The sequence below is a fragment of the Erythrolamprus reginae genome, chromosome 1 (genome assembly GCF_031021105.1).
Source record: "Erythrolamprus reginae isolate rEryReg1 chromosome 1, rEryReg1.hap1, whole genome shotgun sequence".
Lineage (NCBI taxonomy): Eukaryota > Metazoa > Chordata > Lepidosauria > Squamata > Dipsadidae > Erythrolamprus > Erythrolamprus reginae.
The window spans coordinates 16,596,135-16,610,788 of record NC_091950.1 but is presented as its reverse complement, the minus strand read 5'-3'; the positions used below and the strand labels follow the sequence as shown (position 1 = coordinate 16,610,788).

Below are 14,654 nucleotides of genomic sequence, written 5' to 3'. Positions count from 1 at the left end.
AGGGAGATTGGACCACCATTTGTCTGAAATGGTGTAGGGACTCCTGCTTGAGCAGGGGATAGGACTAGATTTTTTAATTTTTTAATTTTTTAATGTTTTATTTATTTATTTATTTATTATTTTTATTTATTTATTTACTTACTTACTTACTTACTTACTTACTTACTTACTTACTTACTTACTTACTTACTTACTTACTTACTTACTGGATTTGTATGCCCGCCCCTCTCCGAGACTCGGGGCGGCTAACAGCAATAACAAGACAGTGTACAATAATAATCCAATAGTAAAAACGATTAAAAACCCATTAATATAAAAACCAAACATACATACAGACATACCATGCATAAAATTGTAAAGGCCTTGGGGGAAAGAGTATCTCAGTTCCCCCATGCCTGGTGGCAGAGATGGGTTTTAAGTAGCTTACGAAAGGCAAGGAGGGTGGGGGCAATTCTAATTTCTGGGGGGAGTTGGTTCCAGAGGGCCGGGGGCCACCACAGAGAAGGCTCTTTCCCTGGGTCCCGCCAAGCGGCATTGTTTAGTTGACATTACCCCGGAGGAGACCCACTCTGTGGGACCTAATTGGTCGCTGGGATTCGTGCAGCAGATGACCTACAAGGTCCCTATCCAACTCTAATAATAATCTAATCTAATCCAACTCTTCCTTCCAGGAGGCCGTGTGCTGGAGGTCGGCTTTGGCATGGCCATTGCTGCCAGCAAAATCGAAGAGTTTGACATCCAGGAGCATTGGATCATCGAATGCAATGAAGGAGTCTTCCAGAGGCTGCAGGAGTGGGCGAAAACACAGCCTCACAAGGTCGGGGCAAAAGGGGCCTGGTGGGAGGGGGCACGAATGCCCAGCATGAAAGCAACCACAGCCCACCTGCTTATGATGTCATTGTGCAACACACTGTCAGCTTGGCTTATTTTGTGGGTGTGGCTTGCCGGCCATGTGATCGTGTGGGAGTGGCTTGACAATCATGTGACCGGGGGGCATGGCTTAAAGGTCACGTGACTGGCTTAAAGGTAGCCAACTTGACGTCACTCACATCAAGGGTTAGGGTGCCTGGCCTCTCCTCGCCTCAAAAAGATACAATCTCCCTATTTATTTACTGTACTATTACTGAACATCCAAAATATACTATTTAATTCTATGTATATTTGCCATATGTGTACATACATATTACACACAGGAAAAAATATACATTATCTACTATATAAAGTTATATCTACTATATAATCTTTATATACATATATATAATCTTTATATCTACTATATAAAGCTGTATATGTACACACACGCACAGCTAAAATTATACATACAATACTTCAATGAAAGCTTACAATAAGGATAGAGTTAGAACTCCTGGTGGTGCTTTTTCCCTGAACTACCTCCCAAGGTGAACAGACTTCCAGCCCTGCTCCAAAATAGGGCAAACAAGAATGATCAAGGAAATGGAGCCCCTCCCTTATGAAACCAGGTTGCAACGCCTTAGTCTCTTTAACCTTGAAAGACGATGTTTAAGGGGTGACTTGATCGAAGTGTATAAAATCCTGCATGGGATAGAAAAGGTGGATAGAGAAAAATTCTTTTCTTTATCACACAATACTAGGATGAGGAGGCCCTCCCTAAAGCTCATAGGTAAGAAAGTGAGGACAAATAAATTTATTCACCCAGAGGGTGCTTGTTTTATGGAATTCAGAGGTCGTGACAGCTGTCAGCCTGGATAGCTTCAAGGCAGGATTAGACAGATTCATGGATGCCATGGGTATCGGTGGTTATTGAAACGGATGTCCATGTGCCGCCTCTATTTTGGTTGAGGCAGGCAGGGTTCCCTTGGGTCCCATTTGTTGGGGATCAAGGAAAAGGGAGGGTTTTTCCTTCTCTTTCTGCTTGAGATTCCTATGGACAATTGGAGGACCACTGTGTGACACAGAATGCTGGACTCGATGGGCTTTGGCCTGATCCAACATGGCTCTTCTTAGGTTTTAATGTTCTTAAACAAGAAGGGAATCTCCTCCCCAGCTTTTAAGACAAATGTTGTCTGTCTTTGGAAGGAGTTGCGTTTCTGCCAGGGAGGGTCCCTATCTCAGACTTTGGTTGAAGGGGGCCATGATCTGAAACCGCCTGCTTTTCCTCCTTTACTTGCATGGAAAATCATTATTTTTTTTCTTTTTGCAAAGACACTTGTTCCCTACAACAGGTTCAGGAGAGAAGTGTTTTTAATAGGAAAGTGAACCCAAGAACAAGGGGCCACAATCTGAGGTTAGTTGGGGGAAAGATCAGAAGCAATGTGAGAAAATATTATTTTACTGAAAGAGGAGTAGATGCTTGGAACAAACTTCCAGCAGACGTAGTTGGTAAATCCACAGTAACTGAATTTAAACATGCCTAGGATAAACATATATCCCTTGTAAGATAAAATACGGGAAATAGTATGAGGGCAGACTAGATGGACCATGGGGTCTTTTTCCGCCGTCAATCTTCTATGTTTCTATATTCTTTCTGGCATCACAGCTTGCCTCTTCATTGATTATTATTATTATTTATTGGATTTGTATGCCACCCCTCTCCGTAGACTCGGGGTGGCTCACAACAACAACAAAGACAATGTAAGAACAAATCTAATAATTTAAAAAACACTAAAAACCCCATTATTAAAAGCAAACATACACACAAACATACCATGTATAAACTGTATAGGCCCTGGGGAGATGTCTCAGTTCCTCCATGCCTGACGGCAGAGATGGGTCTTAAGAACTTTACGAAAGGCAAGGAGGGTGGGGGCAGTTCTAATCTCCGGGGGGAGCTGGTTCCAGAGGGTCGGGGCCACCACAGAGAAGGCTCTTCTCCTGGGTCCCGGATGGCACTCCATCTCCTTCTTCCTCCCTTCGCAGGTTGTCCCCTTGAAAGGCCTGTGGGAAGACGTCGCCCCAACCTTGCCGGATGAACATTTCAACGGTAAGAAACAGGGTCACTTCCATTTCTCTGGGTGATTGTTTCCCAACTTTACCAACTTCACATCCTGTGGACTTCAACTCCCAGAATCCCCTGGGGTTAGGGCAGGCATGGGTGACTATGTGGCTACTTTATAACCAGTGAAGGACTGCTGCCGGAACAATAATGTGCTCCCTTCCGGTAGCGATTTTGAAGATGTGTGCGCAGCTGCGCACTCCCGACATGCGCACATGCGCCCCCGCATGATATTTTGCTCCTGCACATGCGCAGAAAGCAAAATTTTATGTGAAGACGCTCGCACAAGCAAGATTTCGGCGATTTTTGCTGAGCTTTTGCTTCAGCGCATGGGCGGAAGCAAAAATATTGCCGAAAATCAGATATCTCACTCGCATGAGCGTCTTCATATAAGAGTTTGCTTTCTGCGCACCCACGACAGCATTGGAGGGCGCACCGCTAGTGCCGAAGATGGCAGGCCTTCCCTGCTCATAACCTTTAGACTTACCTACTTACTACTTACTTACCTTCTGAAAAATACTGAGACAGTCGGTTCTTAAAGCTCTTCTTATTTGGAAAGGCAGGACAGCTCTTTTTGTAAGTGACTTCAAGTAAGAACGCGACTGGACTAAACAGTGTCAGTGTGCTCCTTTTATATTTTATTTTTCCTGCTAAAATCCTGCTGTCAAACTCTTAGCCAATCAGAACGCACCAACCATTTCAACTATTTACATTTACCTCAGCGCATATTTAACACCTTTCCTACCATTTTCTGTCTGTGCCACCATCGCCCACAATTTTTCACCCTCTGCGCATGTGGAGATGGTTCAAAATAAGAAAATGGCGACGGCCAGGTGGGTGGGGCAGAGCATCACACGACCACCGCTACTGGTTCTCTGAACCACCGGTACCAGCCGCCGCTACCAGTACCCCCAAACTGGGCCTAACCAGTAACATTTCACTCCTCCTGTGGACTTCAACTCCCAGGATTCCCTGGGATTATGGAAGGGGGGGCACCATAGCTATTTTACGACCTGTGGACTTCAACTTCAGAATTCCTGAGCCAAGGAATTCTGGGAGTTGAAGTCCACAGGTCGTAAAGTTGCCATAGTGACCTACCCCTGTTATTACAAGTGCTTTTGGATCACTCTGATCTAGCAAATAAATCTACGAAAGCACATTCGACAGCCAAACTGGACTGAAGACAAGGAAGATATAATATTCATGAACTAGGAGAGCCACATTAACAATAGCCGCCCCGAGTCTACGGAGAGGGGCGGCATACAAATCTAATAAATAATAATAATAAAAATAAAATAATAATAACAAGGTCAGCCAATGATTAGCCTAGCAACTAAATCAGCCAATGGGAGCTAACCACTTCTGATTCTGTGCAGAGAATCGAAACTGAAAGCTTTAGCTTAAGGCTGCTCTGCTAAAATGAAACTAACCCGTTTGTGTTTACTTGAAGAAATAATCTGCTCAAAAAAAAAGAAAAAAGGGAACACTTAAACAACACAATATAACTCCAAGTAAATCAAACTGTCCACTTAGGAAGCAACACTGATTGACAATCAATTTCACCTGCTGTTGTGCACATTCAACTTTGTACAGAACAAAGTATTCAATGATAATATTTCATTCATTCAGATCTAGGATGTGTTATTTGAGTGTTCCCTTTATTTTTTTGAGCAGTGTATATATATTTATTTTGTTTATTAAAAAAGTTAATAGAATTCAACCGAATCAGTCATCCGTGTGTGCTTCTGGAAATTGATTTTTATGCAACAAATTTTAATAGGGTCCCCCCAGACGAAAAAGAGTCCTGGTTGTTGGCCACTGTGACTTGGGCTCATGGATTGAAGGGAAACTTCCAGGAGTTTGTTTTAAGGAGCACCTCATTCTCAGACAGGCGAAAAACGATTATTATAACCGTAATGCATTTCTTTCTTGAGATCCCCAAAAAATTTGCTTCTCTTCTGCAGGGATTCTCTACGACACCTACCCCTTGTCCCAAGACACCTGGCACACGCATCAGTTTGACTTCATCAAGGTGAGATGGCTGCCACTGAAAGTTGACCCCTTTTCCTCGGGCTCAGAACTCTGGGGATTGTAGTTGCAACACACCCACGGCCTCGTCCAGCTGGGGAAATCTACTTTGAAGGGTTGAAAGCTCCATGAAAGGTAGAAAAAGAGGAACTTAGTCAGGTAGGGTGGACATGCTCTATTAAGCAGTGTTGCTTTCCCAGCATACCTAACACTGTAAGGAAACATTTGCAAGTAAACCTTTGCTCCAACACTGGAAGATGTTGGATAACCATTTGTCTGAAGTGGTGTAGAGTTTCCTGCCCAAGCAGGAATAATAATAATAATAATAATAATAATAATAATAATAATAATAATAATAATAATAATAATAATAAAGCCCTACATGGCATCGGACCAGAATACCTCCGGAACCAGCTTCTACCGCACGAATCCCAGCAGCCGATAAGGTCCCACAGAGTTGGCCTTCTCTGGGTCCCGTCGACTAAACAATGTTATTTGGCGGGCCCCAGGGGAAGAGCCTTGTCTGTGGCGGCCCCGGCCCTCTGGAATCAACTTCCCCCAGAGATTAGAACTGCCCCCACAGTTCACAAATTACTTAAGACCCACATGTATCGCCAGGCATGGGGAAACTGAGACACCTCCCCCAGGCTTTTATATTTTATGTTTGGTATGCGTGTGCTGCATGGTTTTAAATGATGGGGTTTTACATGTTTTTAATATTAGATTTGTTTCATTGTAATATTGTTTTATTATTGTTGTGAGCTGCCCCGAGTCTTTGGAGAGGGGCGGCATACAAATTTAATTAATAATAATAATAATAATAATAATAATAATAATAATAACAATAACAACAACAACAACAACAACAACAACTCCTATTATTATTATTATTGTTATTGGGGGTTTTTTGGTTGTTGTTGTTGTTGTTGTTACTACTACTACTACTACTACTACTACTACTACTACTACCTATAAAGGGCTGAGTTTCTTATTCCTGTCCACTTTCTGCAAAACTAAAAACCAGATCAAATCTTACAGTGATATCTGTAATCAAAATCTGATATCAAAAGATCTGAGTTATCGCTTTCGTTGAGAAATTGACCAAGGAATTAAAAATGGAATCATCATCGTCATCATCATTAGAGGTTTTAGAAGAGACTGGACAGTCACCTGTCTTAAAGGGTACAGGTCCATGATGGCAAAGCTATGGTACTTGTACCACAGGTGGCACACGGAGCCATATTGGAGGGCATGCGAGACATTTACCCTATGTCAACTCCAGTGCGCATGTATGTGCTGGCCAGCTGATTTTCGGCCTTGGAAAAGGCTGTTTAGCCCTCCAGATGCTTCAAGAAAGCTTCCCTAAAGCCCCAAAAAACCACCCAACGGACAAGCCGGAAGTTCAGAAAACGCACTTCTGGTTTGCCCATTGTGCTCTTTTTTACACTCCGGAGGTTTCAGGGAAGCTTCCTGAAGCCCCAGAGTGCAAAAAAAAACACTCAATGGACAAACCGGAAGTTCAGAAAACACACTTCCGGTTTGCCCATTGTGCTATTTTTTGCACTCTGGAGGTTTCAGGGAAACTTCTTGAAGCTCCAGAGTGCAAAAAAAGGCCCAACAGACAATCCAGAAATTCAGAAAACACACTTTCGGTTTGCCGGTTGTGCTGTTTTTTGCCCTCCGGAGGTTTCAGAGAAGCTTCCTGAAGCCCTGGAAATGCAAAAACAACAGCACAATGGGCAAACCGGAAGTGCATTTTCCGAACTTCTGGCTTGTCCGTTGGGAGGGTTATTTTGTACTGCGGGGCTTCAGGGAAGCTTTCTTGAAGCGTCTGGAGGGGGGAAAAACAGCACAATGGGCAAACCGGAAGTGTGTTTTCCAAACTTCCGGTTTTCCCATTGGGCCATTTTTTCCTGTTGCAGGCTTCAGTGAGGCCTGTGTGCATGTGCAGAAATGGGGGTGGTGGTTGTGCGCATGCGTGGGGCAGCGTGTAGGGTGCACACACACGGAAGGAAGGGATGGGGCACCTGCACGCATGCTAGCACACCCACAAATAACCTTTTCGCACGTAAACCAAAAAGGTTTCGCCATCATTGGTATAGGTCAGTGATGGCGAACCTATGGCATGGGTGCCACAGGTGGCACACGGAGCCATATCTGCTGGCACGTGAGCCGTTGCCCTAGCTCAACTCCAATGTGCATGTGTGTGCTGACCAGCTGATTTTAGGCTTGCCCAGAGGCTCCGGGAGGGTGTTTCTGGCTTCCAGAGAACCTCTGGGAAGATGGGGGAGGGCGTTTTTACCCTTGCCCGGTTCCAGGGAATAATAATAGTAACAATTTATTTATTTATTTATTAGATTTGTATGCCACCCCTCTCCGTAGACTCGGGGCGGCTAACAACAGTAAAAAGACAATATGAACAAATCTAATATTAAAAGTAATGTAAAAAACCCCAATTTAAGAAACCAATCATACATACAGACGTACCATGCATAAATTTTATAGGCCTAGGGGGAAGGGAATATCTCAGTTCCCCCATGCCTGATGACAGAGGTGGGTTTTAAGGAGCTTACGAAAGGCAAGGAGGGTGGGCGCAACTCTGATATCTGTGGGGAGTTGGTTCCAGAAGGTCGGAGCCGCCAAAGAGAAGGCTCTTCCCTGTGGTCCCGCCAAACGACATTGTTTAGTGGATGGGACCCAGAGAAGGCCAACTCTGTGGGACCTAACTGGTTGCTGGGATTCGTGCGGCAGAAGGCGGTCCCGGAGATATTCTAATAATAATAATAATAATAATAATAATAATAATAATAATAATAATAATAATAATAATAATAATAATAATAATAATAATTTATTAGACTTGTATGCCGCCCCTTCCGAAAGGGAAGCCTTTGGAGCCTGTGGAGGACAAAACATGAGCCTACTGGACCCACCAGAAGTTGGGAAACAGACCATCTCCGGCCTCCAAGGGGCCTCCAGGGGATGTGGGAAGCTGTTTTCGCCCTCCCAAGGCATTGAATTATGGATGTGGACACTTGCGCATGCGCGACAGCGCACACCCATGCTTTTTCAGCACCCAAGGAAAAAAAGTTTCACCATCACTTGTATAGGTTCTCCTGCTCAAGCAAGGGGTTGGACCAGATGACCTTCAAGGTCCCTTCCAATTCTCTTGTTCTGTGTTCTAAAACACACTTAGAGAGCACCAAAGACCCAAAGGTGAGCTCACCTTGAACAAGTCTTTATCTGTTTTTCAGTTTGTAGGTTCCCCCCACCCCTCCCAGATAAGGAGATAGCCACAGGGTCCTTGGAGGGTTTACAAGGGTGGTTGTGTACCAAAGAGCAAATGGTCAAACCTGTTTGCTTACACACACACACACACACCAGAAGACGTGGCTCGTCCTTTGTCCCAGGAAGGAATGTGAGGGATCCTGCTGACCGCTTGAGCTCAACCAGCTGCGTCTTATCACTCAGCCTCCCTGCTCCTTCCTGGCTCGTTTGGACAGCCCAAAATCAGCTGGCCGGCACACACTTGCATGTTGGAGCTGAGCTAGGGCAACGGTACCCATTTATTTATTTATTTATTTTATTTATTTATTAGATTTGTATGCCGCCCTTCTCCGTAGACTCGGGGCGGCTCACAACAACAATAGAAAACAGTTCATAACAAATCTAATAATTTTAACGATTACAAAAAGAAAACATTAAAATCCCCGTTATTAAAACACACATACACACAGACATACCATACTTAAATTGTATAGGCCCCGGGGGAGATGACTCAATTCCCCCATGCCTGACGGCAAAGGTGGGTTTTAAGGAGTTTACGAAAGGCAGGGAGGGTGGGGGCCGTTCTAATCTCCGGGGGGAGCTGGTTCCAGAGGGTCGGGGCCGCCACAGAGAAGGCTCTTCCCCTGGGGCCCGCCAAACGACATTGTTTAGTCGACGGGACCCAGAGAAGGCCCACTCTCTGGGACCTAATCGGTCGCTGGGATTCATGCGGCAGAAGGCGGTCCCGGAGATATTCTGGTTTGCCATCACCGGCATAATGACAAACAGATCGATAAGTTTGCACTGTGCAACATCGATAAGAAAACTTTAGCCCTAAATAAAGGGGAGGTTTGAACTGCCTGCTGCCTGTGTTATTCCTGCGCCATTGCCCTGGGCCATCACAATAGGCAGGAGTTGAAGTCATAAAGCCCTACACGGCTTAGGAGCAGATTATTTGTGGGACTGTTTTCTGCCTCACACCTCCCAGTGACTGATCGGAGCCCACAGAGTCGGCCTTTTCCAGGTCCTGTCAGCCAAACAATGTCGGGTGGTGGGGCCACGAGGAAGGGCCTTCTCTGTGGCGGCTCTGGCCCTCTGGAAACAACTCCCTCCCGGAGATTCGCATGATCCCCACCCTCACGGCCTTTCAAAAAGCCTTAAAAACACAGCTTTGCCAGCAGGCCCGGAGCCATTATACTCTGCTCCGGCCTGTAGCTATGAATAAATGCTGCATAAATGTTTACATTGAGGTTTTAAATTGTATTTTTATTATTGTATTTTTTATTGTTGTACGATAAAATAAAATATAAAATAAAATAAATATAAATGAAATGAAATAAAATGAAAAATAAAATATAATAATAAAATAAAATAAATAAATAAAAATAAAATAAAAATAAAATGAAAAATAAAATAAAATGAAATAAATAAAATATAAAATAAAATAAAATAATAAATAAATAAATAAATAAAATGGAATGAAATAAAATAAAAATAAAATGAAAAATAAAATAAAATGAAAAATAAAATAAAATAAAGTAAAATGTAAAATAAAATAAAATATAAAATACAATAAAATAAATGAAATGAAATAAAATGAAAAATATAATATAAAATAAAATAAATGAAATGAAATGAAATAAAAATAAAATGAAATGAAAAATAAAATAAAATTAAATGAAAAATAAAATAAATAAAATAAAATAATAAAATAAAATATAATAAAATAAAAAATAAAATAAAATAAATGAAATGAAATAATATAATAAAAAAAATAAGTAAAATAAAATAATAAAATAAAAAATACTATAATCAAAAATAAAATGAAATAAGTAAAATAAATAAAATAAAAAAATAAAAATAAAAATAAAGAAAAGAGGAATCAGCCTGGAGTCAATTCATTCTCACAAACCCTAAATCCAGCCCCTCTTGAACTCTGTTGAATTCTCATCCAGCGTCAATTTAGTTGTGATCATTAGTTGTCAGCACCTCAGGATTAGATTAGATTTATTGGATTTATATGCCGCCCCTCTCCGCAAACTCGGGGCGGCTCACAACAATAATAAAAAACAGTACATAATAAATCCAATACCCACCAATCTAATTACAATTTAAAATTAATAAATTTATAAAACAGTCCCAAAATATATAAAAGCAGGCACACAGTCAATCAATCAAATGGCAAAACAACATGGGCAAGGGGGAAATGCTTTAGTTCCCCCATGCCTGACGGCAGAGGTGGGTCTTAAGGAGTTTACGAAAGGCAGGGAGGGTGGGGGCAGTTCTAATCTCAGGGGTGAGCTGGTTCCAGAGGGTCGGGGCCCCCACAGAGAAGGCTCTTCCCCTGGGTCCCGCCAGATGGCATTGTTTAGTCGACGGGACCCGGAGAAGGCCCACTCTGATTCTTATGTACACACCTGAAACAATAAAGCAACCAAATCAGCTGGAGCGTAAGGCCCGGTCCAGATCCTTTGTGCTTGAAACACTGTCCTCCCCGTGGCTCCTCCTCCTTTTCTCCTCGCAGGCTCACGCCTATCGCCTCCTGAAGCCAGGCGGGGTCTTCACCTATTGCAACTTGACCTCCTGGGGAGACCTGATGAAGAGCAAGTACTCGGACATCGAAAGGATGTTTCAGGTGAGAGCTGAAAGGAAAGGCTACAGTGGCAGGAGGCTTCACCGGGCGGAGAACCCATCCCGAGCCCAACACCCCTTCACCATCACGACACACAATGAGCTTTGTGTTACTGTGCGGTTTGCAAGAATGCTTGCTTGAATGTTTTTATTTATTTATTTAATTTATTTGTCAAACAATTATAGGGTGATAATTTGTACATATAAAACATTAGATAAGTAATGATAAAAAGCAGACAATAGGACAGGGACGGTAGGCACGATGGTGCGCTTATGCACGCCCCTTACAGACCTCTTAGAAAGGAGGAGAGGTCAATTGTAGACAATCTAAGGTTAAAGGTTTTGGGGTTAGGAGTAGAAACCACAGAATCCGGTAGTGCATTCCAGGTGTTGATTACTCTGTTGCTGAAGTCGTATTTTTTGCAGTCAAGTTTGGAGCGGTTGACATTTAGTTTAAATCGATTTCGTGCTCGTGTGTTGTTGCGGTGGAAGGTGAAGTAGTCGTTAACAGGTAGGACATTTTGGTATATGATTTTATGAACTATAATTAAGTCGGAACGGAGATGATGGAGTTGTAAGTTGTCTAAACCAAGAATTTCAAGTCTGGTGGAGTAAGGTATTTTGTTTTGAGAAGAGGAATGAAGGAGTCTTCTTGTGAAATATTTCTGGACTCTCTCAATTGTGTTGATGTCAGATGTGCAATGTGGGTTCCATACAGGCGAGCTGTATTCTAGGATTGGTCTGACAAACGTTTTGTAAGCTCTTGTTAGCAGTTCAAAATTACCAGAGAAGAAGCTGCGAAGGATTAGGTTAACAACTCTTAAAGCCTTTTTGGCAATGTTGTTGCAGTGGGCTCTAGGATTTAGGTCATTGGATATGAGCACTCCAAGGTCTTTGACAGATGGAGGGTTATCAATAAGTTAAATTCCTCCAAGTTTATAATGTGTGGTGGTTTTCTTGAAGGAGAAAAATGAGTCGTCATGTCTTATACTATTCCCTGTATTTTATCTTAGGATGGATAGATGTTTATCCCAGGCATGTTTAAATTCAGTTCCTGTGGATTTACCAACCACGTCTGCTGGAAGTTTGTTCCAAGCATCTACTTACTCTTTCAGTCAAATAATATTTTCTCCCGTTGCTTCTGATCTTTCCCCCAACTAACCTCATATTGTGCCCCCTTGTTCTTGTCTTCACTTTCCTATTAAAAACACCTCCCTCCTGAACCTTATTTAACCCTTTAACATATTTAAACGTTTCGATCATGTCCCCCCTTTCCCTTCTGTCCTCCAGACTATACAGATTGAGTCCATGAAGTCTTTCCTGATACGTTTTATCCTTAAGACCTTCCCCCATTTTTGTCGCCCGTCTTTTTGTAGGTGAGGTCTCCAGAACAACTGATATTGTTATAATTAGATAAAAGACATGATATGAACTATAAAAAAATTTTTCTTGTTGCATGAAGAGAAATAAATTTGGAACAGTGAAAGAGCTTGCAAGCCGGTAAGAGCTGGGAACATCATTAGGACCTGGTTAGGGCTGGAAAGAAACTTACCCAGAGCAAGAGTAATGAAAAAAACCCTTGCAAAGACTTAGGGCTTGGAAAACATTCTTCAGAGAGAGTAACAATGAAAGAGCTTGGGTACATTCATAGCACCTGGTTAGGGATGGAAAGAAATATCTAGAGAAAGTAAAGCAATGAAAAAAAAACCCTACAAAGACAGTGTTTGTAATACATTTTTGTCAGAGAGTAACAGTGAAAGAACTTTCAAGCCGGTAAGAGCTGGGAACATTGTTAGCACCTGGTTAGGTCTGGAAGAAACATTTGGAGCAAATAGAGAATTTAAAAAAAAATCATGGACAGGGTTTGGAAAACATTCTTTGCATAAAGTAACAATGAAAGAGCTTGCAAGCTGGTAAAAGCTGGGAACATCATTACATCTGGTTAGGTTTGGAAAGAAACTCACTCAGAGCAAGTTAGAGTAATGAAAAAAAAAACCTTGCAAAAACTTAGGGCTTGGAAAACATTTTTCAGAGAGAGTAACAATGAAAGAGCCTGCAAGTTAAGGGTTGGAAGATTTGCAGCTAGTTAGGGTGGGGGGGGAAAAGAAGAAGCTACATTCAGTGTATAAGACGCACCCAAATTATCAGGGAGGAAAAAGGTGCATCTTATAAACCGAAAAATACGGTAGCTTCTATAATCCTGTGTGTGTGACTTTTAATTCTGGTCGGTGGCTCGTCTAGACAGAACAGTCTTTGTAAAGAAGTCTGCTATAAAAAACACTCAGCATGTGGTACTGTAAATATGTTTCTTGTTTATTTGATTCAACTAAGTGTTAATTCAACTGTGTGAAACTTCCGATTTATTTTTCACCGAAGACAAATCTTCACAGAACGCAGGGTAAAATCTCCCTTTTGTTATTTTTTCCTTAGGAAACACAAATTACCCACTTGGTAGAGGCTGGTTTTGAGACCAAGAATATCCACACTACCGTTCTGGACCTGGTTCCTCCAGCCGACTGCAGATACTACGCCTTCCCCAAGATGATTGTGCCTGCCATCCTCAAGTAGATCTCCCAGGGAGGAAAAAAAATCTCTCGGGATCAAAAAAGTGGATTGTTGTATTGGCAAGAGGCACCAGCAGTCCCGTGAAATGTTGCTCTTTCTAATGTGAAAAGTAATGTGTGAAAAGAACCACTTTTAGGAGTATTTTTCCCTTGCGAAGAATTTTATTTTAACCAGTGTTTCCAAAAACCGTGGTGTCTTTCTCTCTCTCTCTCAGCTGTGTCCCTCCCAAATAAGTCTGCCCTCAACACCTGGGCTTCCGCACATGTTTCATTTAGAGATGAGATAGGTTGAGAGCCTCATCATGTGTGTGGGTGTGTCACAGAATCAAACTTTTCCTTAAAAATCAGAAAGATACTACCGTGTTTCCCTGAAAATAAGACACTGTCTTATATTAATTTTTGCTCGAAAAGTTGTGCTACGTTATTTTCAGGGGGGCCCTTATATTTCTCAAATAATACAAATTCACAGGCAGAAAAGCTGACACCCCCAAAGAAAGTGTACCGTATGGTACACTGATTACGGTACGGTACCTGTCAATATGGCACCCACACACACAAACGATGGCACTTATATGGTACAACAGTATACTCCCGCTATTGCAGCTTCCGGCCACCAGAGGAGCTACAGTCTATGCACTGTAGTAGAGACTGTAATGGCGGTGAGACAGCAGCAGACTGTGTCTGCTGTACTGGACGGTACAAAGCGATGGAAAGGGCCAGCAGGGGACACCACATTATTACGGTACCGCTATGAACAGCTTTGAATGTTACCGTATGTTTTTCCACCGTACTGTATGTAAACTTGACTACGTCTTATTTTCGGGGGGTGCCTTATATTAGCAAATTCTGCAAAACCTCTGACATGCCTTACTTTTGGGGTACGTCTTATTTCGGGAAAACAGGGTAAGCCTCGTGATTCTGAATACAGTGGTACCTCTACTTAAGAACTTTTCTAGATGAGAACCGGGTGTTCAAGATTTTTTTGCCTCTACTTAAGAACCATGTTCTACTTAAGAACCCGAGCCTGGAAAAATTTCCCAGGAAATTTGAGAGCGGCACGAAGGCTCGGCCAGTTTCATGCCATTCCCTCTTTAATCCCGGCCATCTCGGGCTTTTCTGAGCTGCCAGAGAAGCCTTTCGGTGGTATTTTAAGAGGCTTTGGCAGTCCAGAGCAAACAAAGCATTTCCCT

General features: G+C 42.4%; 1 protein-coding gene across 1 annotated transcript in view; it reads left to right on the top strand.

Annotated features, from left to right (window-relative positions):
* Positions 1-13,606, top strand: part of GAMT (guanidinoacetate N-methyltransferase) — an 18,402-nt gene extending 4,796 nt beyond the window's left edge. Inside the window, exons 2-6 of the mRNA XM_070732334.1 lie at positions 672-817; positions 2,899-2,962; positions 4,939-5,006; positions 10,794-10,904; positions 13,331-13,606. Coding sequence (XP_070588435.1) covers positions 672-817; positions 2,899-2,962; positions 4,939-5,006; positions 10,794-10,904; positions 13,331-13,468 — 527 coding nt within the window. The 3' untranslated portion in view covers positions 13,469-13,606. The remainder of the gene's footprint in view (positions 1-671; positions 818-2,898; positions 2,963-4,938; positions 5,007-10,793; positions 10,905-13,330) is intronic.
* The last annotated feature ends 1,048 nt before the right edge of the window (positions 13,607-14,654 follow it).